A 27,179-nucleotide genomic window follows, 5' to 3' on the forward strand; every position below is an offset into this window, starting at 1 on the left:
AGAATTACTGCTGGCAATTATCATTACTTATTAATAATAATTACCCAGGATGCTGTTGAGATGAATAAGTATCTGCTGGATATGTTCTAGAATTGATACAATGCCAAAAGGAATTGGAGACTGAGGAAGAAGAGGCAAGTCTGAGATAGATGTATTAAATAACTTGAGGATATGAGTGAAAAATTAAATGTCAGCTGTAAATATTTATAGAAAAGTTTATTTAATTTTAATCTTAATTTAGAGATGCAGCACATGGATCTCATGCCACCCAATTACACCCATGTAACCAATTATCCTAATAACCCATAATTCTTTGGAATCTGGTGGGAAACCGGAGCACTCAAAGGAAACCCACACGGTTAGGGGAGAACGTACAAATGCCTTATAGACAGTGGTGGGAATTTGACCCTGAACACTGTCACTGTAAAGTGATGCACTAACCTCTACACTATCATACACCCCACTTGTTTTAAATTTTGGAGCTGTCAAAGCAGAAAATTTATTTTGTTGAAATGTTTATGAATTAGCTGCTGTATGATTTTGAGACTATAATATCTGAACACAAATTAATGTATTTACCCACAGATACACATAAACATCAGGCACTTTGCAATTGTGTAATTTGAATTCTAGTTAAATCTGCTTCAATGACTGTACCAAACAGAACTGCCCAACAAGCAAATTAAATTCTCATGGATGACTGATCCTTCAATCAGAAAAATGTCATTATGGGAAGGATTTATGTTCTTGTGTTAGTAATTGGAAGACTGGCTGAACCATGCTTCAATCAGGAAAACAGAACTTTATGCTCATTTGAATGTTATTGTTCTGTTGGTGGTACTTCAGGAGAGGTTTCATGAGAAAAATTTTCAGGGACTCTAGGAATATTGCTGTGAGAGGAATGTGGAATCAGAAATGATTCTTTGACTTCTGGAAACAGATGTAAATAATTATCAGTATTGAAATATAAAAACCTAGAAATTAGGAGGAGTTGGCCTTTGGACTCTATAATCATCAGACTCCTGAACCAATCATTCAGATTCACTGCTCTCCTCCTGCGTTCTCCCTATATCCCTTGATATTTTAAGCATTATAGCTATATCCAGCCCCTTGATTTAATTTAATTTAATGATTTGGCTTTAATTTTATTTCTGTTGAAGAGAATTCCACAATTTCATCAAACTCTGGGTGAGGATATTTCTCTAAGTATCCTTCAGCCATGATCACCTGAATATTTCCCTACTTCTCTATCCAATGCTATCACAACTTGACCCTCTTATTACGAACTCTTTAAAAGTGGTGTCACAGGTAGATAGGGTCATAAAGACAGCTTTTGGCACATTGATCTTCAATATTCAATGGTTCCATTTAATAAATCAGAGTTTTTAGTACAGGAGTTGGATAATGTGCTGAAGTTGTATATGCCATTGGTGAGGCTAAATTTGGAGTATTGTGTGTAGTTCTCATCACCTACGTACAGGAAATAATACCAATAAGATTGAATGAATATAGAGAAAGATTGCAAGCATGTTGCCGGGACTTAAGGACCTTTAATCCAATGATCAAAATACTTTAGTATGCATTTGACTTTGCTGTTGATGTTTTCCGTATACTTTACTATTTCATGTCTACAGAACTACAGCATTTTCCCCATAATTTTGCCTTCTCTCCCTCCTCTTTAAATAGTGTGATAATATGCTGAAAGAGCTGATCCAAAATCAAAAGAGTGCATCCACTATTTTTAACATCACTTATTTGTACTCTGATATATTGACTGATGATCAGTATTCTAAAGCTGGACTGAATAAGTTTTGCCTCTTTAGAATTTATGCTAAATCAGGAACTTGTAGGTCAAGCCCAGATTGGGATATATCAACTCAAAATCTAAGCAGACAGATCAGAGCAACACCAAAGAAGTGCAGAATTTCCAGCGTTGTTTTCAGGTGAGATTTTGAATTTATAATAGAAAAATAGAACATAAAAACCCTACAACACAATACAGGCCCTTTGGCCCACAATGCTGTACTGAACATGTGCTTACTTTAGAAATTACCTAGAGTTACCTATAGCCCTCTACTTTTCTAAGCTCATGTACCTATCCAAGAGTCTCTTAAAATACCCTGTTGTATCCACTCGTAATCTCAAGAATATTTAAGGGATCCTGTGACACAGCTGGAGGAAGTGGAGGAGGTTTACCACTGGTGTCCCAGACATTAGTGATTCACTTGACTAAAATCATTTGGTCATGAACACATTCTGTGCATGTGTCCTTGCTGTGCACTGTTGACTGCAGTCTAATCTATATTACATCAATCTCAGAATAATTTTGTTCCCTGTAGAGTACTTGAGGTTGTAAAAGATATATAAATCATTGAGCTGGAGCTAGTGTTATGTTCTATCTTGCATTATACTATTGTTGATCTAGTGTGACAATGCTTGAGGGCTGCAATGTAAAACTGAATACCTGGAAATTTACCTATTTCCATAATTTTTGATGTGGAATTGTATTAGATGGCACTGATGATTATTCTTAGATCAATTAGTGACTGTTGGGAAATTGGCATGGACACATTTTCCGTTGGTGTGGTTGATATTTGCTTGGTGTTCGTGTGTAGCTCTTGATGCCATCTGGTGTATGTCAGCTTCTTCTGGATTTACTGACTGAAATTAGCTATTACAGATGCAACCCACAATCTGTGGTTATATCTCATAGTAAAATGTACAGCAGACAGAAGTTATACATATTATATGTAGGTGGGCTGATTAGTAAGTTCACAGATGACCCAAGAACTGACGTGGTTGTGAATAGTGAGGAAGATTGTCAAAAGGATACATTTGGAGTTCAATCTGGATCAGTGTAAGGTGTTGCTTCTTGTGAAGTCAAAAGTAAGAGAAAAGTTTACAGTAAATGGCAGGATCCTTAAGTTCCTTAATGTACAGGGGGATCTTGGAGTGCAAGTCCACATCTTTCTGTAAGTGAATAGGATGGGAAAGAAAGTGCATGGCAGGCCGAGTATGAAAATCAAGTTGCAGCTGCATAAAACTTTAGTTAGGCCATGTTTGAAGTATTGTGTGCATTACACAAAGATGTGGGGCTTTGGAGAGGGGGACAGAAGAAGTTCAGAAGGATGTTGCCTGGATTAGAGTGAATGATCTACAGCACTGTGCAAAAGTGTTATGCACATATATATAGCTAGGGTACCTAAGACTTTTGCACAATACTTTATTTATCAAGATGGAGTGGGGAATGGCAAAGGTGGAGTGCCATACCAGGCACTGATGAAACCAGTCAAAAGTTTTCCACTGTACATCTGTTGAAATTTGCTAGAGACTTTGGTGACATACCAAACCTGCTCAAACTCCTAATGAAGTATAGCTGCTGGTGTGCCTTCTTCGTGATTCTTCATGATTATTGGCCCAAGATAGATCCTCTGAGATGATGACACCCAGGACCTTGAAGCTGCTCACCCTTTCCTCTGCTGACCCCTCAATGATGACTTGTCTGTGTTCTTCTGACTTTCTCTTCATGAACTTCACGATCAATTCCTTGGTCTTACTGATGTTCAGGGCAATGTTGCTGCAACCCCACTCAGACAGCCAATCTGTCTCAATCCTGTACGCTTCCTCACTACCATCTGAGATTCTGCCAACAACAGTTATGTCATCGCCAAATTTATAGATGGCAATTTGAGCTGTGCCTAGCCACACAGTTATGAGTATAGAGAAAGTAGAGCATCTGTGTTAATTGTCAGCAAGGAGGAGATGTTATTACTGATCTGCACTGACTGGTGTCCTAGTGAGGGAATCAAGGATCCAATTGCAGTGGGTAGTACAGTGGCTCAGGTTTTGAAGCTTGTTGATTAGTACTGAGGGAATGATGGTGTTGATAAACAATAGATTGATATAGGTATTACTTTGTCTAGGTGGTCCAAGGTCAAGTGGAGAGGCAGTAAGATTGCATCCACTGTAGACGTGTTGTGGCAGTAGGCAAATCGTAGCAGCTCAAGGACCTCGTTCAGTCAGGCAGGACTTAATTCAATCCATGACCAACATATCAAAGCACTTCATGCCCGCTTCGCCGCTGCTGCTACTGTGTGGTAACCAGAATCGCCGGAGCTGAAGGCCACAAAATCCTCGGCTTTGCGTGTTTCAGCGGCTGGGGAGAGGTCAAAGGCGCACGGCAGAGGATGACGGTCGAGAGGCTGTAGCAGAGAGGCTGGTCAGAAGCTCGACGTTTTCGGATGGATGGACTGAGTGTTGGCTGTGGTCGGCCGCTTCCAAGGTATTGGCAAGTTGACGGTGCCTGGAGGTTTATGGCAGGGAGTTTCTCCCTTTTGCCACCTGCTATTGGGGACTCGGGAGTCAATGGACTCGGGACTTTGAGACTTTTTTTTACTGTGCCCATGGTCTGTTCTTCATCAAATTATGGTATTGCTTTGCACTGCTGTAACTATATGTTACAATTATGTGGTTCTGTCAGTGTTAGTCTTTGGTTTGTCCTGTTTTCTGTGATATCACTCCAGAGAAACATTGTATCATTTCTTAATGCATGTATGCATTTCTAAATGACAATGAAAGAGGTCTGAGTGTTCTCATAATCTGATCACAGTAAATGTGAGTGCTTTTAGGTGATAGTTGTTGAGGCAGCTCACCCTGCTCTTTGTGTCCATTGGATGATTGTAAATCAGGTAGGACCCTCTAACTACAGCAGTGAGAGTTTGAAGTTTTCGACTGCAGTCCAGGGCATTATAGAGGTCCTGTTAGTTGTCGGATACAAATCTATTAATTCTTATTTTTATATTGGCTGCTTGATACTGAAAGGATTGCAATCAATTTATTTTCATTGATTAAATGTTTGACTGGTAATATTTTGATCGATGTGCACAATGCTTCATTAAGTTAAAGTTACAACTTAAGTGTTAGTGGAGGAGATTTCATTGAAAGGAATGCAGTTTTTAAATAAATAAACATTTCAAAGAGCATCTGAAAAGACTACAGTGCTTCTTATATCAACACAGTGAAGTTATAACTTTGTCTTCATAGGTCACCAGAGTAAGCCGAGAGAGAAGAGTTCCTCGCCTTTCCTTCAGTCAAAGGTCATTTCTGCCCATAATGAGATCAGTGGGTTTTCTGGAGGGAGTTTGTCTACTGTGAATGTGAAAAGACTAACTGGTAAATCACTGATCAAGTATTGCTCAACATGTTTATATCATCCCTTTGTGTAAGCACAAGACACTTAATGATACATGTACAGTGTAAGTGCACTTTTACACAGGCACTTGTGTAGATATTCTGTATAGTATACAGAATACATTTTATTCATATATAGCACTAATAATGTATGTAATGAAATAATACTCAGTTCCTGTATTTTTTGAGTTCTCTATTAAATTCTGGAAAACTATCCATATATTCACTCTTCTGTTTGCTTGCTGCAGAGATACATCTTCAAAAATCTGTTAAGGCTTCATGATGTTGAATTCATTCAAGTTATAATATTTATGAAACATTTCCAGTTGTTTACTTCAAAGGTACTTGGCACAACCAACACTTTTTATGCATCTGTTGTTGAGTCCTTTCAATTTTATGATTCAAATTTATTTTATTTGGCTCCTTGTACCCACACCACTGTGCCACTTAATAAAATCATGATTGCTTTATAGCCTGGCACAACTCTCCTGCAAGAACCATATCCCTTGATTCTTTAATATCCAAAAATCTTTCTGTCCCTGTCTTGAAAATATTCAGCACCTAAGCCTCCATGGCCCACTTGGGTAAAGAGTTCCACATATTCACTCCCTTCCAAATGAAGAGATTTCTTCCCATCTCTGTCCTGAATGGCTTACCATCTCATTTTAGATCATCACTGTACATTTTGAGTAAATTGTATATCCTGTACTGGATAGTTATTTTTATCCAAATATGTAGGCGTATAATTATTCACCAAGGGCACAGCTTTATTTCAAATACAGAGGAAATTCTATGTCCTACATCTGTAGCAGAATACTACCACCACCACTGTTGTCTTTCAGAAACAACACACGAAGCTTCAATTATAGTGAGTTGCTTTGAAGTGCTATGAATGTGGAGTTACATTAACCGTAAACAAATGTGGCAGCCATCTTTCACACAGAAAGGTTGCATGACAAAGCAGAAAGATGAATAATCAACTCATCTGACTGGACCCTGCTTCTTCAAAAGCTGCTGTAGAATTTCTCATGTCTCCCTGACACATAATCAAAACCTTAATCACTGTGTGTCTTCAGCATATTGGTATCAAGAAACATTTACATTCACTTCCTTTATATTCATCTTTCACAAAATCACATGCACTTTTTAGTTTAAATAACATGCCTCTTTCCTCCTAAACACATACTCTGTTTTCACACCATACTTATGCAATATGATGTAGGCTGTAAATATGTAGGATCTGAATGTTTAGATTTTCAAGAGGAAGATTTATAATATAATCTGACAGTGCCAGTCCTACAATGGAAACTTTGCCTTTGTGAATAGTATACAGATAAAAGAGATATAATGCTCTATGAGGTTTCATTATCTCTTCAGCTAATCTATCCAACATGTAGGTATTTCCCAGATAATCTGCTGGACTTCCCCACACCTGAGTGTAACAACTACTTTTACGTTGGATTTTCTTAGACCTTTCCATACCATTGCTGGAACTTAAAAAGGATCATCATTAAGTTCATGTGTGTTTGCAGTCAATGCTCACAGAAGAAAATTTAACAAAATATGTAGTCTTTTAGAAACTATAACAATTTTCCCTAATAAGGATCATTTCCCTCTTTTTCATAGTATCAGAAGCTTTGACCATTGAACCACTGAGCTATCTAATTAGTTCCACTGAAAGGTACATAGTAAAAGGAATGAAAAGCAAAAGACTACATTTGCTGAAAGTCTGAATAGTACTGGAAATACTTAGTTCCTCCAACAACACCTGTGGAAAGAGAAGTAGAATTAACATTTTTGATCAAAACCTCTTTGTCAGAACTGTGAAAGAGATCAAACAAGCTTATTTAAGTTAAAGAGAGAGTGGTAAAGGATGAGTAGTATAAAGGGAATATCTATGATAGGTCAAGGCCAGTGTGGCTGTGTGGATTACCTGTGGATAAAATTATCTGGTTAATGAGTTAATGATGGAACTTAGAGCAAGAGAACAGGAGAGAATATTAGTAAAAGAATTTAAAACTCCATCAGGGTTATTACAGATTTACAGATGCTGCCTGGGTTTCCAGCATTTTCAGTTTATATTTAGCATAAAGAGAGTAGCACTTTTGCTCTTGTGAGATCAAGGTTAATATGTAACCTAACCACATTTACCTTGTATTGTAATGTACCACTTAATATTTTTAGTTATTGCAAAGCCATTCATTTCAGAATTATAACTAACAATTAAAATAGCATCAATAGTAATTTGTGAAAGATAATTTCTATTACTCTTTTTCTGAAAACCTAGTTCTAATTTTTAGACTGCATGATCCTATCCCAGATTCTCCGACCAATATATTTTTTATCTGCCTTACTATCTGAAAACATCACACAAAGTAGCTCTTAATCTTCTAATTGACAGGGAATAGAGCCCAATCATCATCCTGTTAAATCTACCTATGTACTCCAGTACATCTTTTGGTCCTTCCTCATAGTCTTAAAGTCATTTTTTTCCAAATCCATTTTTCAAGTTGCTGTTCAATTTGCTTAAATCATCCTTTCAGTTACCAAAACATGACAGACCACTGTGTTATAAGGAAGTCACCTTCATGCCTCTCTTCAGTCTGTTATTATGTACATTTTTTCAGCTAACAATACACACAGAGCACAGCGTTTGGTGGACCAGGATAGTGAGCTGGCCTCAGTCCTTTTTTCAAGAGCAAGAGTTGATAGTTATGGGCAGAAGCAATTGGACAGTGAGGCAGAGGTTATTCGCAGAAGGAAGCTGAACCGGATGATGTCTGTTCGACAGCTTGAGTCTGGCACGCATCTTCATTCAAAGAGCCATATTTTGGTAAGATACATAGAGTTAAGAATTCCCATCAAAATAATTTTTGATATTCAAAACGATATCTTGAAATTATGTAAAAACAAATAAAAGATAAAATGAATCAGGATTAAATGCTTATTGAATGTACAAACGTTGTAGAAAAATATTCCATAATCCAGCATTAATGATGGAAGGCAGTATCCTGGGATATTTGAGGCTGGATATTTAGAAATTCACATCCATTCTCAGAAGATACTCCTGGATTTTGTAGTAATAATCATGGCAATACCAGTGGTATTCACTGTGTGAACGATGGTAATTTCTAGATTTCTGTGCTTGTTTCAATTGAATCTAAAATACTGAAGTTGTCTCCAATTCAATGCACCTTCTGAGGCCATGCTAATGATAAGAACATAAGAAATAGGAGCAGTAGGCCGTCTAACCCATCGAGCCTGCTTCTGCCAATAAGATCATGGCTGATCTGACCATGGACTCATCTCCACCTACCTGCCTTTTCCCCATAACATTTAATTCCCCTACTATGCAAAAAATATATCCAACCTTGTCTTATATATATTTACTGAGGTGGCCTCCACTGCTTCATTGGGCAGAGAATTCCACAGATTCATCACTCTGGAAAAAGCAGTTCCTCCTCATCTCCATCCTAAATCTACTCCCACGAATCTTGAGGCTATGTCCCTAGTTCTAGTCTCACCTACCAGTGGAAACAACTTTCCTGCCTGTATCTTATCTATCCCTTACATAATTTTATATGTTTCTATAAGATTTCCTCTCATTCTTCTGAATTCCAATGAGTACAGTCCCAGGCGACTCAATCTCTCCTCATAGTATAACCCCCTCATCTCTGGAATCAACCTGGTGGACCTCCTCTGCACTGCCTCCAAAGCCAGTATATCCTTCCTCAAGTTGGGATGACCAGAAATGCACGCAGTACTCCAGGTGTAGCCTCACCAGTACCCTGTACAGTTGCAACATAGCCTTCCTCCTCTTAAATTCAATCCTTCTAGCAATAAAGGCCAACGTTCCATTTGCCTCCTTGATAGCCTGCTGCACTTGCAAACCAGCCTTTTGTGATTCATGCACAAGCACTCCCAAGTCCCTCTGCACAGCAGCATGCTGCAATTTTTTACCATTTAAATAATAATCTGCTCTTTTATTTTTCCTTCTGAAGTGGATGACCTGGCATTTACCAACATTGTACTCCATCTGCCAGACCCTTGCCCACTCACTTAACCTATCTATATCTCTCTGCAGATTCTCCGTATCTTCTGCATAATTTGCTTTTCCACTCAATTTGGTATCATCAGCAAACTTAGATACACTACACTTGGTCCCCTTTCGTTGACAGTTGCAGGCCCAACACCAACCCCTGTGGCACACCACTCACTACTGATTGCCATCCAGAGTAACACCTATATACAGTATCCCAACTCTCTGCCTTCTTTCTCTATCCATGTCACTAAACATGTCACATGTTAACCAATCCTCTATCCATGCTAGTCCATCACCCCCAACTCTATGCATCCTTATGATGTCAGTGATATTCAAATCAGGACGGAGATAATCATGGCACTTCATACTTGGGTTAATTGCTGTAAATTTCATTACAATTTAAGCGCAGCTGAAGATTTAGAGGCAAGTCTGAGGAGGTGCAATTTATAAAAAAGATGTAAGACAATAAATATCTGGCAGTAATAACACTTAGGGGATTGACTTAAATAGCATGTTAATGTAAAAAATATATTTTATGATCTATTTAACAGACTTCTGATTTTAGAAATTTTAAAAATTGTTTTAAATTAATTGTTAATTTAAAGGATTGTATTAACAAAAACTTTGGATGTTAATTTCAAGATATATCTTAAATCTCTTAAAGATATTTTTGAAATCTACCCAATGACTTACTAATTTAGATATTACGTTTTAAATCTATGTTAAGACATTTTTTTAATTACCCTTATGAATTTAAATTCTTATCTATACATCAGTGGTGCTACACAAGGCTTTAGTTACAAACAAGAAGCTTGCTGGGCTACAAAATGAGGGACTTGTACAATACATGGTGGTGGGAGAGGTGGAGTGTGCCATTTCACCTGCAGTGACTTAGAATTCACCCTAAATTCCCCAGAGTCCTGCTAACTTTTATGCATTGCTGGAGACTCTGAATTAAATTAAGAAAGCTCCAGGGGTTCCAAACAATCTGTAGTCAGTTATTCTGATCAATAATTTGTGTTCTGTTTCAGGCAAAGCGAGAAGAACGGATTCAGCATGAACGAGATCTACTGCTCATAGAAGCGTATCGTGAGCAAACTAAAGCAGAGGCAATCAGCAAGATGTTATCTCAGGCCATTACCACACAGTTCACATTGTACTCCACACTTGGGAATGCAGAGTTTTTTGAATTTACTCTGAAAAATCCTTACAATGTTCAACACACTGTAACAATTGAATGCGAACATCCAGAACTCAGGTATGCTGCTCTTCAGACAACACCATGAAGCCTGAGTTCCAATATCTACCTACTGTAAAAATAATGGTTTAATTAGAACCTAGCTTTTTACTGTTGGCCCCTAGCAAACTTGCTTTGCGAAAGCTATTTACTGTAATTTTCTGAATTGAGGATTAAAGTTGGATGTAGAATTGGGGAGATTTAACTTTTTTGTTCAAAAGGTCATATCTAGTGATTATTCATCCGTGAAAAATGTGCCTAAGTGTATCATTTGGATAGTGTCCCTCAACTAAAAGAAGAATATTTTCTGCTCAAGTTATTGCAGATTGCTGGGTTAGAATTTCATTGTTCTTTTCAGCCTTTGATCCTTTCCATCCTTTTTTTAAGTCTTCAGCAAATGGGTACTCACAAATGTCTCACACAGTAGACGGGGAAAATATCTACTTCAAGCTTCATCAGATGTCTGTCTTTTCTTGGGTATGAGATTGGAATTTGAATTGGTTTATTATTGTCACAAATACCAAGTTACAGTGAAAAGCTCGATCTATTTATACACTTAACCCTGGAACATCTGGACAGCAAAAATACATACATCAGGTTGTTCTTTATCGACTACAGTTCGGCAATCAATGCTATTGTTCCCTTAAACCTAATCAATAAGCTCCAAGACCTTGGCTTCAATCTTCCTTTTTCCATTGAAGCTTCGATTTCCTCACTTGCTGACCCCATTCAGTTCAGATTGGCAACTATATCTTCTCCATAATCTCCATTAGCACAGGTGCACCTCAAGGCTGTGTGCTTAGCCCCCTGCTCTGCTCTCTTTATACTTAGGACTGTGAGGCTAAGCACGCTCCAGTGTCAAATTTAAGCTTGCTGATAACACCCCTGCTTTTGGCTGAATCAAACGTGATTACAAATCAGCATATAGGAGAGAGAGATTGAAAACCTGGCTGAGTTATGCCACAACAATCTCTCACTCACAGTCAGTAAGACCAAGTAGCTGATTATTGACCAGGAAGAGGAAACTAGAGGTCCATGAGCCAGTTCTCATCAGGGTATCAAAGGTGGGGAGCATCAGCAACTTTAAATTCCTCTGTGTTACCATTTCAGAGAATCTGTCCAGGACCCACCACATTAGTGCAATTACGAAGTAGCACCTCTATTTCATTAGACATTTGCGAAGATTCAGTATGTCATTCAATACTTTGACACACTTCTATAGATATGGGGTGGAGAGTATATTGACTGGTTGCATTACAGGCTGATATGGAAACACCAATGTCCTTGAACGGAAAATTCCACAAAAAGTAATGGATATGGCACAGTCTATCATTGTATAGGTAAAGCCCTCCCCACCATTGAGCCCAGCTACATGGAGCAATGTCACAGGATAGCAGCGTCCATCATCAGGGACCCCCAACCCTCAGGTAATGCTCTTCTCTCACCGCTGCCATCAGGAAGGTACAGGAGCCCCAGGGCACACAACACCAGGTTCAAGAACAGTTATTACCCCTCAAACATCAGGCTCTTGAACCAGTGGGGATAATTTAATTTCACTACACTTGCCCCATCACTGTTCCCACAGCCAATGGATTCACTTTCATCTGATGTTCTTGATATTTGTAGCTTATTTATTATTATTATTATTATTATTTGTGTTTTCTCTTTTGTATTTGCACAGTTTTGTTGTCTTTTGTACATCGGTCATTTGTCCACCCTGTTGGCTGTGATCTTTCATTGATTCTATTTTGGTTCTTGGATTTACTGAGTGATTGAGCGAGGTCTCCATCAGTCAAGGTCAACCATGGTGTAAAATCCCAGCTGTCTAGGTATACCAGCCCGGGGCAGTACGATATGGAGAACAAGCTGTTGTCTGTGTAGCAAGCTCCATCTCTCCATATATCCTGTGAATCCAAAGGAGTGGCAAAGACCAATACAGTTTGGTACCAGCAGCATTGCAGGAGTTGCCAGTCAGTGTTGAAAATGTAGGACTGCCTTAGGGACTCCAGCTCTGCATTTTTCCCTCGGAGTTTACTCCTGAAGCCTTCCCCATGTTTTGGTATAGCTTCAAGGTAGTGGAGGTTTGAGATCAGTGTTTTCCTTCTCCTAGATGAGCTCCCAACCACAGCTGACAAGCCCCCATCTGCCCAAAGTGAGGCACCAGTAACCTGCCTTTGCCCTGAGTATGCTTGCAAGAAAGCGAATTCTAGGGTTCTGTATGGTGACAGATATATACTTGGATAATAAATTGACTTTTTTTGAAATCAATACACAGTGCATTGCAGTACAAGGTAAATAATAACAATGCAGAATAAATTATAACAGCTATAAGGAAAGTGCAGTGCAGCTAAGATAATAAGATGCAAGATGATTATGTGGTGGATTATGAAGTAATGAGTCCATCTTATCGTATGAGGAAATCGTTTAATAGTCGTATTACAGCAAGGTAGAAGCTGTCTGTGAGCTTGGTGGTATGTGCTTTTAGTCTTTTGTATCATCTGCTTGATGGAAGAGGGAATAAGAGAGAATGTCTAAGGTGGTAGGGGTCTTTGATTGTGTTGACTGCTTTATGGAATATTGTAAAAATATAAGAGTTATCCACTTTAAGAATTAAAAAGGAAAACTGCAGTATTTTTAATGGTGAGAGTAGGGAAGGTGTTGGAGTTTAAAGAGAGTTGGATGTCGTTGAATACATATCACTGAAGTTAATGCACAGACACAGAAAGGGGATTTCATTGCAGCAAGTGAACTGAAGAGAGGGAAGGTGCAGAGATGATGTGGTTACATTGAACAGAATCAGGAGACACAATCTTTAAAAAGATGTACAGAATAGAACTAAGTAGAAATTGTACACGGAAGGTAGTGAATCTTTGGAGTTCTAACCCCAGGAGGGCTGTGGAGGTTCAGGAGGGCTGTGGAGGTTCAGTTAGTAAGAATATTCATTTCAGAGTTTAATACAGATTTTTATATGAAGGGAAGGTATGGGATTAGTGGAAGAAAGAAGCACTGAGGTAAAGGACCAGCCAAGATATTACTTGAGTGCGGAATGGCTAATATTGGTTCTTTTTATTAAATTGTTCTATTCTTGCATTGTTTCAAGTGTCATTGTGAACAGCAGAGAATGGAAGTACTTCAAGAACCTCAGCAAAGTATTGACCCCATTGGAAGAGGACATGTTCCATGTTGACGGAGGCGTGCAGTACCCAAAAATCTACCTGCGACCCAAAGAGACTGTGTATATCCCATTTAAATTTCAAACCTTCAGTGCTGACCATTCCGTTCCCCCACAGGTACAACTTAACCTTTTTTTGACATCTGACATTTTTTTTGGAATTTTGATTCCTTTATTTTGGCTTAATTCTATTTTTATTAAGTTCAAAGTTAATATCAAGTCAGGACACAGCCTACTATTGATTCACTCTGTCTAGTTCAACTGCTTGTCTGTGTTGAAATTGCAGAAATCAATGGTTGCATTAGAAATACTACAATAAATTGAAAATAGATTTTGAGGCTCTCAGAGTCCACCATGGATGTTGCGTCCTAGCGGTCTACGTGATATGCAAGCCAGGGCAGTGTGATATGAGAGTAAGCTGTTATCCATGCAGCAGGTTCCCCCTCTCCATGCAGCTGATGAATCCAAAGACTGATGCAATTTGGTATCAGTGACGTCAGAGGAGTTGCCAGTCAGCGTTGAACTCAATGTAGGACTGCTCTAAGGACTCCAGCTCCAGATTTTTCCCGATGTTTACTCCCGAAACCTTTCCCATGAGTGGCTATAGCCACCAGGCAGCAGAGGTTTGAGCTCAGAGTTCTCCTTCTCATAGATCAGCTGCTCACCATGGCTGATGAGCCCCATTTGCCTGAAGTGAATGGTTTTAAGGTGCCAGTAAATGCTTCCACCGGGCTTAGTAGTGAAAGACAGGAGTTGGACTTGGCTGTCAGAGGCTACTTGAGACACATGCCATTGGGAGCATTTCAGTAGCGGTAACTTACCCCAATACTTCCCCTGCTATGATTACTTTAAGGAACCAAGGACCTTAAGAATTTAAATGTATAAGATCCCCATCAGAGTACACTGGACAACAATTTCTTTGGAAAGCGCGGCTTCCTCAGAATATTTCTTTTTGATTATGATAGACCGCTTGAAGCTGAACACAAATATAATTTTAGACTACTTGTATCATGTAGGAATTTGGAGAAACAAAAAATTAACTTTTACTGAATATAATGCGTTTAATTCCATAATGGTGCTGATGCTTTGCAGTAGCTCAACTAAGCTAAAAATGTTTTGTAAATGATTTTCGTTTGTACTTAGCGCCTGAGGCTTCTAACTTAAACGTCCAACAATAATCACTCAGCATTGATGGATTCCAGTTGCCATGATACCATTTCTCCATGACCTCAATGTCTTGGTGAAACCTTTCACCATGCTCGTCACTGACAGTGCCAAGATTTGCGGGGAAGAAGACTAAATTGGAATGCAGAAAATGAATCTTTAGTAACATGTTGCATTTCATGGTTTTGTGTGTTTGAAGCATTTTGTCAACCAGTTGCATGTATTTGGTGCTCGATAGTTGCCAAGAAAAGATTCAATGACACCCTTGGCTGCCTTCCATGAGATTTTCTCCAGTCCCACTAGAAGCTCTACGAATTGCCTGTCATTGATGACCTATTTGTGACTTGTGGAACAATGAAAATGCCTTCCTTAATCTTGGCATCAGTTGTTCTGATTCGAATGATGAATTGAAATAACAAATATAGGTGATTTCAAAAGAATGGTGCATGATAGGGAAATTGCATAGTGATTTTCATGATCAACAGCCAAAAATCCTAAGATACACCCGAAAGTATTCAGGAAACAAAATCTTTTTTGTCCAGTGGTATCAAAACATCTTGAAACAGTTAACTCAATAAATAATTTCAAAGTTTAGTAATTATTGAAATGTTGGAAATTAAATTACCAAAGTATCAGAGTATGGATGAGTGTAGTTTTATTGTTTCCAATCATGCTTATTTTACTGAAATCTCTGCTGGGTAGTATGTATTTGTATCAGGATGTTGGGTAATATCAGAATCTAACTTAGTTCTGCTGTACTCGTAAACAACAGGAATTCTGCAGATGCTGGAAATTCAAGCAACACACATCAAAGTTGCTGGTGAACGCAGCAGGCCAGACAGCATCTCTAGGAAGAGGTGCAGTCGACGTTTCAGGCCGAGACCCCCTTGTCTTTCTTCCTGGACCTCCTGTCCCATGATCCTCTCGTATCCCTTTTGCCAATCACCTGTCCAGCTCTTGGCTCCATCCCTCCCCCTCCTGTCTTCTCCTATCATTTTGGATCTCCCCCTCCCCCTCCAACTTTCAAATCTCTTACTCACTCTTCCTTCAGTTAGTCCTGACGAAGGGTCTCAGCCTGAAATGTCGACTGCACCTCTTCCTAGAGATGCTGCCTGCCCTGCTGCGTTCACCAGCAACTTTGATGTCTGCTGTACTCGTGACTGAATTTCAAGGCACAGTGCGCTGAATGCTAAAAGGTGGGGTGGGTGGTGGAAGGACGGATGGAAAAGTGTGAGAAGATCAGTAGTACTGTTTTTCTATTTATTGAGCTACCTTATTGACTGGAGTTTGCAGTTAGTGTCCAGCTGCCGCCAAATCCAGATGTTGGAGGGTTTATCTTACTAGTCCATAGGCCTTGAATGGAAAAGGAAAAGCCCTATCCCCAAACCTCCCCAACAAAAAAAAACATCTTTATCTTTTCCAATTGACAAGGTAATCTAGTTTTCTGCATCTGTTTTGAAATTTAGAAGTATTATAAACTAATAAACATGAAATAAAGAAGTAAAATCCTCTAAGCATTTTGAAAAATCAACTGAGGATAATTTGAAACAAGTTTAATAAGAAATACAAATAATTTTAAAAGATTTTTTGCCTTCAATCTGTCTTGCTCCAGTGAGGAAGTGCAGTCTCCATTGAAGCAATGGTCTGCAGATCCTGGGCAAGTTCTAACATGATTTTTTTTGGATCCCAGGAGACTGAGGAAAGATTAAATTGAGAGGGCCTATTTTCTGCAGGAAAGAAGTCAAGGACTAAAGAGCCATGGATTTATATTAATTAATTAATTAGAGGAATGTTGAGCAAAAAACATTTGACTCAAGTGGTCAGGGCTTGGAATTTACTATCTGTAAATATGGTGAAGGTATGATGAAACAATTCATAATTGTTTAATGATTACCTGGGCAAACACTAAAAGGAAGGGCAAAGGATAGCAATGTAGCGCGGGTGGTAAAGCCACTTTCTCAGAACTTCAGCAACCCAACTTCAATCTTGATCTCTGGTGCTGTCTCTATAGAGTTTGTATGTGCCCCCTACAACTGCTTGGTTTCTTCCTTAAACCTGAAGGTTGCAGGGTAAATTGTCCCATAAATCTAGATGTGTGGTAGAATCTGCGGTGAGTTGATGGGAATGTAAGGAGACTAAAGTGGGTTAGGGTAAGATTGGTGTAAACATGAGAGTTTGATGGTTGACATTATTTTGTTGGTAATGACTGTTCATACTTGGTTTAGCCTGAATTGTATTAAATGTGATGAGCAACACAAACTCATTGATTAATGATAGTCTACAATACAGGTCTGAATTTGACTGATACTCTTCAGCTTTTCAGGGTGTCTGGTGAGAGCCACTTGATTCTTATTGATTTTCTATGATTTGAGATTGCTGAGGAACAATAGTAAATTATGCATGAGGTATACGGTGCTTATATGATTGAACAAAGTGAGGCTCAGTTTCTTCCCAGTGCCTGCTAACTATGAAATGTTCATTGCTTCAACCCAGTGATGCAGAAAAATAAGTGCTGGGAGCAGCTAATTAACATGCACTGAACTGAACAGGCTTCTGATGTGTGTAATTTGATATGGATCCAGAGACACGATAGAAAGCACACAAAATTCCCTAAAATCAACATGGATGGAAGCTTCCCTGATGGTGCAATTTGAAGAGCAGGCTCTGCATCACACAGAATTATATATTTCATCACCAATTTTTCAGGAGATGTAGTATTTAAATGTTAATATGTGGTTTACTCAAAGGAGCTTTTTGCTTTCAAGAGTTTCTTCAGCGAAAAATGCTGATTTATTGCAATTCTGATTTTCTTTTATTTCTAAATATTTTTTTGTGTGGAAGAAGTTTCATTTAGAACATTTGTGGGCTTCAAAGACTTTATGGAGCATAGGTCAGTACAGCACAAAAACAGGCCCTTTGGTCCACAATCAGATCGTACTATGTAACAGAGCAGGCTCGAAGGATGACATGGCCCATTCCTGCTCATAATTTGTCTGTTGGTACATAAACAGCAAACAAGGTTGGAATTTTCAGCTAAGCTGTAAGTCTCAGTGCGTGACCAATATGGATGGGACTCGTAGAATCCTATATCACATAGCAGTAGGATGCAGGTTCAAACCAGTGTTTCTGCAGTGTGTTATATCTCACCCATTGGACTGAGCTACAGACTAAGCAGAGGCCCCACCAGAAAAAAAATCAGGCTTGTACTGCATTGCTTGCTGACAGCACATCAATAAATTGTTCTTTTACTGCTGCTCTTTACTTACACTTTCCTTGTTGTTGAAGCTAACAGAAGTGGAAATTGTTGTCCATAGATATTGAGTCACTGTAGTTCTGCCATTTTACTTCTGCCTGACTGCCTGATTATGCAGTAATAGCAAAGGACTTAGGTGCAGAATTAGATCATTTGGCTCTTTGAATCTACTCTGCAAAATGACACATTGCTGAAAGCCAAGTCTTTTCCATCAGAGACTTGGCTTTCAACAATATCTCTACTATTGTGACAGAAATTACTAAGTTGATAGAGGCAAGTGAGAAAATCAATAGATAAAAACTATTTTTCTCATGGCTAACCACTGTAAACGTGTTATTTTTTTCTCAGGGTCCAGATAATGGGAGTTTTTCTAGAAAGAACCTGATTAATCAGGATAAGTCCAGCACAACCAAGATAATCCAAGTATGTATCATCTCTTCAAAAGTTTGTTTCTGAATGTACACTGTTGTTCCAACTCATAAACTCCAGCTGTATACTTGTGTGTCTGTTATGCGTTTTTCATCTGGTGGTGTGAAGAGTAGCAGTTCCTGAATTCAGTTAATTTGATCTTGCTTTCAGTTTGAAATCAGAGTACATATCTGTCACCATATACAGTACTGTACAAAAGTCTTAAGCACATATATATAGCTACAATGCCCAAGACTTTTTCACAGTACTGTATTTGTCAACGTGGAGCGGAGAGCGAGTTTGTAGATCTGGCGAGAGCAAAGGATGTTGGGAATAGCAAGGGTGGAGCACCACAGGAGAGCTGTGGAGACGATGGAGTGCCATGCAGGGGTAGTGCAGGTGCAGGTACACCCAGCCCTGAGACATCAAGCAAGGTAATTTGACTCAAAAGAATTGGTTTATTGATCATTAAAATATGTCTCTCTGATCCTTTCCACTTCCTCTTCTTTCAATTCCCCTTTTCCCAATCATGATTCCCCTCTCCCTGTCCCCTTCCTACTCGCAGTCCACATTAGAGAACCATATCAGAATCAGTATATCATCACTCACATACAGGATGTCATGAAATTTGTTTTATTTTGCGGCAGCAGTACAGTGCAATACATAAAATTACCACAGTACTGTGCAAAAATCTTATGCACCCTTGCTATATATATGTGCTTAAGATTTTTGCATAGCACTGTATGTACAATCCTAGGATTAGCTTTCTTGCAGGCATATACAGGAAATCCAAGAAACAGAATCTGTGAAAGACCACACCCAACAGGGTGGACAAACAGCCAATGTGTAAAAGACAGCAAGCTGTGCAAATGAAAAATTAAAACAAAAATAAATAAGCAATAAATATTGAGAATATGAAATGAACAGTCCTTGAAAGTGAGTGGGAAGAGTTTGGGAAGAGTTCAATGATGGGGTGAGTAAAGTTCAGTGAAGTTATCCCCACTGGTTCAACAGCCTGATGGTTTAGGGATAATAACTGTTCCTGAACCTGGTGGTGTGGGTTCTGAGGTTCCTGTACCTTGATGACGTAAGAAAGTCCTTAATGATGGATGATGCTTCCCTGCGGCAACGCTCTGTGTAGATACACTCCATGGTGGGGAGAGTGTTTTTATCCGTGACGTACTGGGCTATATCCACTACTTTTTGTGGAATTTTCAGGACTAAAACAAAGTCAAACCCACAAAGTTGTTTAGTCAGTTTTTTTTGCAGACTAAGAGTTCAGTTCATATCTAAAAAAACTCTTTTATATTTACTGTGGGTTCTCTAGTTAATTGCCCTATTATCTGAAAGTTGAGAATAATTATCCAACATTAATAAAATCCACCACACCATTAGATATTAAAGTCATTGCTACAAAAGCAAAATATTGAATTGAATTGACTTTATTTCTTACATCTTCACTTGTATGAGGTGTAAAAATTTTACGATATGTCTCTGTCTGAATGTGCAATGTGCAATCATAGTAATTTATAATAAATAGAACAGTCAATGTAATATACAGTTCACTCAAATCAGCGTGAGTTAATCAGTCTTATGGTCTGATGGAAGAAGCTGTCCCGGAGCTTGTTAGTCCTGGCTTTTATGCTGCAGTACTGTTTCCCGGATGGTAGCAGCTGGAATAGATTGTGGTTGGGGTGACTTGGGTCCCCAGTGATCCTACAGGCCCCTTTTTTACACACCTGTCCTTGTAAATGTCCTGAATTGTGGGAAGTTCACCACTTCAGATGTGCTGGGTTGTCCACACCACTCTCTGCAGAGTCCTGCGATTAAGGGAGGCACAGTTCCCATACCAGGCAGTGATGCAGCCAGTCAGGATGCTCTCGATTGTGCCCCTGTAGAAGGTTTTGAGGATTTGGGGGCCCATACCAAACTTCCTCAACTGTCTGAGGTGAAAGAGGTGCTGTTGTGCCTTTTTCACCACACAGCTGGTGTTAACAGGCCATATGAGGTCCTCGGTGATGTGGATGCCGTGGAATTTAAAGCTGTTTACCCTCTCAACCCCAGATCCATTGATGTCAATAGAGGATAGCCTGTCTCCATTCTTCCTGCAATCTACAACCAGCTTCATTGTTTTTGCCATATTGAGAGAGAGGTTGTTTTCTTGATACCATTGTGTCAAAGAGGTGACTTCTTCCCTGTAGGCCACCTTGTTATTGTTTGAGATAAGGCCAATCAATGTAGTGTCGTCGGCAAATTTAATTAGCAGATTAGAGCTGTGGGTGGCGATACAGTCATTGGTATACAAGGAATGAAGGTGGGGACTCAGTATGCAGCCCTGAGGGGATCCTGTATTAAGAGTCAGAGGGGTGGAGATGAGGGAGCCCACTCTTACAACCTGCTGGCTATCTAACAGGAAGTCCAGGATCCAGCAGCATAAGGCAGGGTCAAGGCTGAGATCTCTGAGCTTCTTGTCAAGCCTGGGTGGAACTATGGTGTTGAATGCTGAACTGTAGTCCAAGAACAGCGTTCTCATATAAGCATCCTTCTTTTCCAGATGTGTAAGGACGGTATGCAGAACAGTGGCTATTGTGTCATCTGTCGATTGGTTGTATCGGTTGGTAAATTGTAGGGGGGTCTAGAGTGGGTGGTAGCAAGCTGCAGATGTAATCATTGACCAGCCTCTCAAAGCATTTACTCATTATTGAGGTGAGTGCGACAGGACGCCAGTTGTTTAGGCATGTTACCTTGGTCATTTTTGGTACAAGGAATATGGTGGATAATTTGAAGCAGGAGGGCACTCTACACTGGGAGAGGGAGAGATTGAAAATGTCTGTAAACACACCCCAGTTGTGCTGCGCACATCCCGAGTACTCACCCTGGGATGCCATCCGGTCCCGCAGCCTTGCGACTGTCTACTCGTTGGAAGCATCTGCGTACCTCAGCCTCAGAGATGACCAGGTTGCAAGTTGTAGCGGTGGCTTTCCTTGGAGACTCAGAGTTAGCAGCATCGAATCGAACTGAGCATAAAAACGATTGAGTTTATCTGGGAGAGAGGCCGCGATGTTGGTGGCACTACAATGTTTGGCTTTGAAGTCTGGGATGGTATACAACAAGTCACGTGTGCTATTCGTTGTGAATCTTGACTCAGTCTTGTCCCTATGCTGTTGTTTTGCAGCCTTGATATCTTTGCGCAGATCATAGCTGCTTTTCTTGAGCTCTAGTTGATTGTCAGCGATGTAAGCTCGACGTCACGCTGTAAGTGCTGCTCGCACAGAACTACTAATTCAGGGTTTCTGGTTTGGGAAGACCCAGGGGGGACAACATCATTGATACACTTTATGGAAGGCCTTCCAGTCAATGTCATTGAAGCAGTCCTGCAGTATGGAGGCCAATTGGTTGGACCAACAGTGGACGGTTTTAACTATGGCTGCCTCTTGTTTCAGATTCTCCCTGTACGTCAGCAAAAGCAGGATTGAAGAGTGATCAGATTTTCCAAAAGCTGGGCGAAGGAGAGCTTTATAAGCAGTACAGAAATAAGTCATGAATTCTGGAAATAATCAGCATGTTTGGCAGCATCTGTGGAAAGTGAAAAGAGTTAATATTTCATTCATTAAAATTCAAAATATTTTGACATCTAGAGCAAAAAGGAAGGCCAAAAATGTTTGAGAGAGTAAAGGACACAGAGAATAATCCTGTAAGTTAGAAGTTTTGGTTGTTGTGTACCATCTACAGGATGAAGTGATGGTTGTTGTACCATCTACAGGGTGGAGCATTGCAGTTTGTGTGACTTCTTCAACAGTAGTTCCAAAATCTTCAATTGTTCTTGCTTGGAAGAATGGTCACAGGTATAAAAGATGTCACCATCGAAAGATTACCCTCCAAATTATACATCATGTTGAATTGAAAGTAAATTATTTAATCTTCAAGAGAAGTTCAAAAATCCTGGGGTAACCAACTTAACAGGACTTTACCGATATTTTAATAGAGTCATCACCACATTTTTAAGTTTAGTTAGAGATGGGCACCTGATGCTTGTCCAACCAGTAATGCATATGTTCTGGGGTGAAATGTAAATCACTTAGTCTGGAGGAAGTGTATTGTGGAGTGTTTAAGATTTTTCTGAAATTGTATATCTGGTAGTCTTCGAAGTATTTAATCAAAAGATGCCATTCCTCGATCTTGTTTTAAGTCTTTGTGGAATAGTTCATGAAGCATTGATCTGAGTAGGGTGGAGATTTAAAGTGTCAGAACCAGTTCTTTTGTACATTTGTGGAATCAACTGAGCAGATTACAATGCAATCACTTGATGTTTATTGGATCTCCCAGTGCAGAAGAAACCATATCTTTAATAGTAATAATGGTAAGCTAAGTTGAAAAAGAGACAAATGAATCATATGTTCTCCTGGAGAGAATGTTTGGGATCCTGGATGGTAGACTGCGAGGAGGCCAAAGGACAGACAGTGCATCTCCTCTGCTCATATAGTAAGCTATTTTAGGAAGAAATATAACAGATCAAAGATCCTGTCAACTATGAAGTATTATAAATATTATACTTGGTTTAATTATTATAACCACTCATTTATAGCTTCCTTATAAATTGTAAATGTAATTGCAATATTATTTATTTAGTCAACTAAATTAATTGTCAATAATTAATTAAATCAGATAAATCACATAGGACACCAAGTATCACCTCCTAACACATTGAAATCAAACTTATAGTTTGAGGATGGTACTGCTTCCATACGAGCAAATACTTCATTCAGTTTGTACATGGCAGTATCTGTCAACAATGAAATGAATGTCTGATAAATTTGTTTAGTTATGTTGAAAGAGAGGGGAATATTATCCACTGCCCTTTGTGATGTGATGCTATAGAATATTAATTACCTTTGTGTATAGTAGAAATCTAGCAGGCTTTATGAATCATTGGCAGTAGTGGTCTCACTTGAATAAATTGCAATGAATGATAAATAGCTAGAATTTGTACATTTTACTTCTGTAAACAGTGTAAGAAAGAATTTACAAAGGAAGCCCACTGGTAGATTTGGCTCTGATCAACAAAACTTCAAATTGTAATTTTGTATTGTCTGAGGTTCATTGTATTTTCTTAAATTTTAAAATAATTACAATAAAGTTTTCCTTAATTTTATTTCAGGTTTATTTTAAGATAGAAAACCAGAAGCCAATTGCCATCCTATATGTAAATGTTGAAGCTCAGCCATATGTAATTGATCAGACGTTCCGCTTTTACCATCCTGAACTAACATTTCTGAAGAAATCTATCCGCCTTCCTCCACTGCATATACTGAAAGGTATTGTTATTATATTCTATTGAATACATTTTCCATTGAATGTATTAAAAATGTTTCTTCCTTAATATTGAAGTAAACTCCCCACGAGTGTAATGGTGTTTACAAAGTGACCATAGAATGAGTTTAGTTTCATGTGGTCACATATACATTCTTGCCTTTTCCATAGTTTTTTAAATTTTGCCTACGTGCCCACAAAGCCTGCATGGAATAGGTTGGTAGAACCAGAAAATTGGGCTGTCATAGTTAATGCTAAGCAGCTGGCTGTGTAACGTATTTCCCATTTTTCAGCGTTATTTCATTGTTTCCAGTGATTTCACTGTGAAAGAAGGAGAGCTTTAACTATATGGTCCATATGCTGTATAAGGAAAACAAACACAATTCCTTAATTACACAAATGGTTATTAAGAGTCAATGTTACGATTTAACACAGGGCACTGGATTGGCACTTCATCATTTGAATTACAATGGAATTTGCAGAACAGAAGTAGGTCATTCAGACCAGCTATTCTATGATAGTAAGTGTGCTCCACATGAGCTTTTAATAGGCATCTAACTCAATCACTTATTTTTTCCTTCATGTACTTAACTAGCGCTGCATTTATAACATGCATCTGTGCTCTTTCCTCTATATAGTCCATTTTTAAAATTCCAAACCACATATTGAATAAAAGTGTTGTTAATTTTTTTTTTGGCTAGATTTGGCCAAAAAACTTCGTTTATTGTTTCCTCCTGCTGGAAATATTTTCTCTTTATTACCCAACAAATCTCTTCATAACTTTAAATCATTTATTATGTCATTCTTCAACCTTCATTTTTCTAAAATTCTGAGTTCAGGTCTGTTCATTTATTTTTTGATGGTAATAACCTTTCAGTTCTGTGTTCACTCAGGTGAATCACATTTGTGATTTATCCATATTTTTTCCCTTTTGTAATGTGGAGACCAGAAGTGGTCTAACCCCAGCTCTAGATAAATGTAAACTAACTTGGACAAAAAATTGCCGAAGCTGGAAACCTGAAACTAAAACAAAATTTCTGAAACATTTATCAGGTCAAGCAGCACACCAGTGGTGAGAGAAATGGTGCCAACATTTTGCGTTAGCAATATAAGGGTATATGAAAATGGAGCAGAAGGAGAGTATTTGACTCCTTGAGTCTTTTTCTCTCCAACGGGATCATGGCAAATATTCTACTTCAAACACTCAACCCCCATCTCCTTTGATTCCTCTAATATCCAGTTATCTATCAGCATCTTTTTGAGTAGAGTCAATGGTTGAATCTCCATACAGCCCCAATGTGAAGAACTCAAGCGTTCTTCACACTCTAGGCAGAAGTTTATTCGCATTTGAATCCAAAATGACCATCTCACATTTCTAGACTCCTTAGCCTGCGGAATACTCTTCCCTGCATCTCCACTAGTATTCTATACACTTCAACGAGGTCACCAGTCCTTCTAAACTCAGAAGGTGAGGCTTTCTCAGTGTGATCTCATATGTCAGACTTGCCATCCCAGAAATCAGTCACTGAATCTTCATTGTATTCCCCTCTGTTGCAATTATATCCTTCTTTTGGCCTGGATACCAAAATTTTACACCATACTCCAGCAGGCATCTCACCAGGCCATTATTATATATAATTATAATAAGGCATCCTCACTCTTGTACTCAAATCCTTTTCAACAAATTCAAAAATATTATACCTGTTTGCTTTTCAAATGCTGTTGCAACTCCATGTTTGCTTATAGTGAGTGACGTACAAGTACACAGGGGTTTCTTTGATCAGTGACATTTCCCAACCTCTCATACTAAAAGAAAAACTTAATCTTTTTTCATTATAAAGTAGAACAGCTCACATATTTGGTTCTCTAGTTTTCTTTCATGAAGACATACAATTTTTTTCCTTCATTTCCTTTCTAGTTCCTTGCTTCCCATTGTATGTCCTTCAGTCTCTGTTGATAAAGAACTCACATTTGCTCTTGCTGGTTCTTTATCTTCTTACAGCTTTCAGTCTCCCAAATCCATGTGACTTGATTTTGTGGTTTCCGATTTCTAATAATACTTCCAAAATTGGAATCAAATTTACTATCACTGATATATGATATCAAATTGTTTTTTCTCAGCAGCTGTGTAGTGCAAAGACATGAAAATCTATAAATTGCAAAAAATGAAATAGTGCAAAACAAAAAGGTACAATGAGGTTGTGTTCCTAAGGGTAATTGACCTTTCAGAAATCTGATGGCAGAGGGGAAGAAGGTGCTACCAAGTTGTTGAGTATGGATGTTCAGGACACATGGTCATAAGTGTAAATAGAGTAGAGCAGTAGTTGCGTATGTATCCTTGAGGTTGGGCCTGTGTTAATAATCAATGAGGAGGAGATGTAATTACACATCTGCATTGACTGTGATCTCCCAATAAGGAAGTTGAGGATCCCGCTGCAGAGGGAGGTACACAGAGTCCCAAGTTTTGAAGCTTGGTTATTAGTACTGAAGGAACATTGGTCTTGATTGCTGAGCTGTAGTTGATAAACAGCAGCTTGACATTTTTCTTGCAGTTGTTTAGAGACTCCAAATCAGCATGGAGAGCCAGTAAAATTGCATCCACTATAGACATATTGCGGCGGGTAGGTGAATTGCAGCAGGTCCAAATCCTTGTTCAGGGAGAAGTTAATTCTAGCCTTAACCAACCTCTTGAAGAACTTCATTACAGTAGATACAAGTGTTACTTGGTGATAGTCATTGAGGCAGCTCACTCTGCTCTTCTTGGGTACTGGAATGATTTTGAAGCAAGTGGGAACCTCAGACCACAGCAGTGAAAGGTTGAAGATGTTCATGTATACTCCAGCCTTTACTGGAATTTTTCAACTACAGCATAAGGGTTGATAGCTGCCTGTTTTCTTTCTTCCTACTTCCTTAAATGCAAAAAACAAACCTGAATTGATACAACTTTGGAGAACAATAATTAGAGCACCATTTTATGTCCAAAAGACCATAAGACATAGGAGCAGAATCAGGCTATTCAGCCCACTGAGTCTGCTCTGCCATTCCTTCATGGCTGATCCTGGATCCCACTCAACCTGCCTTCTCATCATATCCTTTGATACCCTGACTGATCAGGAAACTATCAACTTCCACCTTAAATATACCCATGGACTTGATCTCCACCACAGTCTGTGGCAGAGCATTCCACAGATTTATCACTCGCTGGCTAAAAAAATTCCTCCATTCTAAAAGGAATGCTTTTATCCCTCCATTCTAAAAGAAATGCTTTTATCCTTCAATCCCTCAGTTTTGAAGCCATGCCCTCTAGTTCCGGATACGTCCACCATAGGAAACATCCTGTCCACATCCTATCCAGTCCTTGCAAAATTTAGTAGGTTTCAATGAGATCCCTCGCTGCTGGCAG

At 38.9% G+C, this 27,179-nt stretch overlaps 1 protein-coding gene across 2 annotated transcripts in view; it reads left to right on the plus strand.

Annotated features, from left to right (window-relative positions):
• The window catches only part of nphp4 (nephronophthisis 4), a 427,697-nt gene that overhangs the window by 363,227 nt on the left and 37,291 nt on the right, over positions 1 to 27,179 (plus strand). For both annotated transcript variants that reach the window (XM_063033463.1, XM_063033464.1), the window contains 6 exons: positions 5,044 to 5,172; positions 7,818 to 8,023; positions 10,264 to 10,490; positions 13,570 to 13,759; positions 18,407 to 18,481; positions 23,625 to 23,781. In XM_063033463.1, coding sequence (XP_062889533.1) covers positions 5,044 to 5,172; positions 7,818 to 8,023; positions 10,264 to 10,490; positions 13,570 to 13,759; positions 18,407 to 18,481; positions 23,625 to 23,781 — 984 coding nt within the window. The remainder of the gene's footprint in view (positions 1 to 5,043; positions 5,173 to 7,817; positions 8,024 to 10,263; positions 10,491 to 13,569; positions 13,760 to 18,406; positions 18,482 to 23,624; positions 23,782 to 27,179) is intronic.

This window comes from Mobula hypostoma, chromosome 25 (genome assembly GCF_963921235.1).
Source record: "Mobula hypostoma chromosome 25, sMobHyp1.1, whole genome shotgun sequence".
Taxonomy (NCBI): Eukaryota; Metazoa; Chordata; class Chondrichthyes; order Myliobatiformes; family Myliobatidae; genus Mobula; species Mobula hypostoma.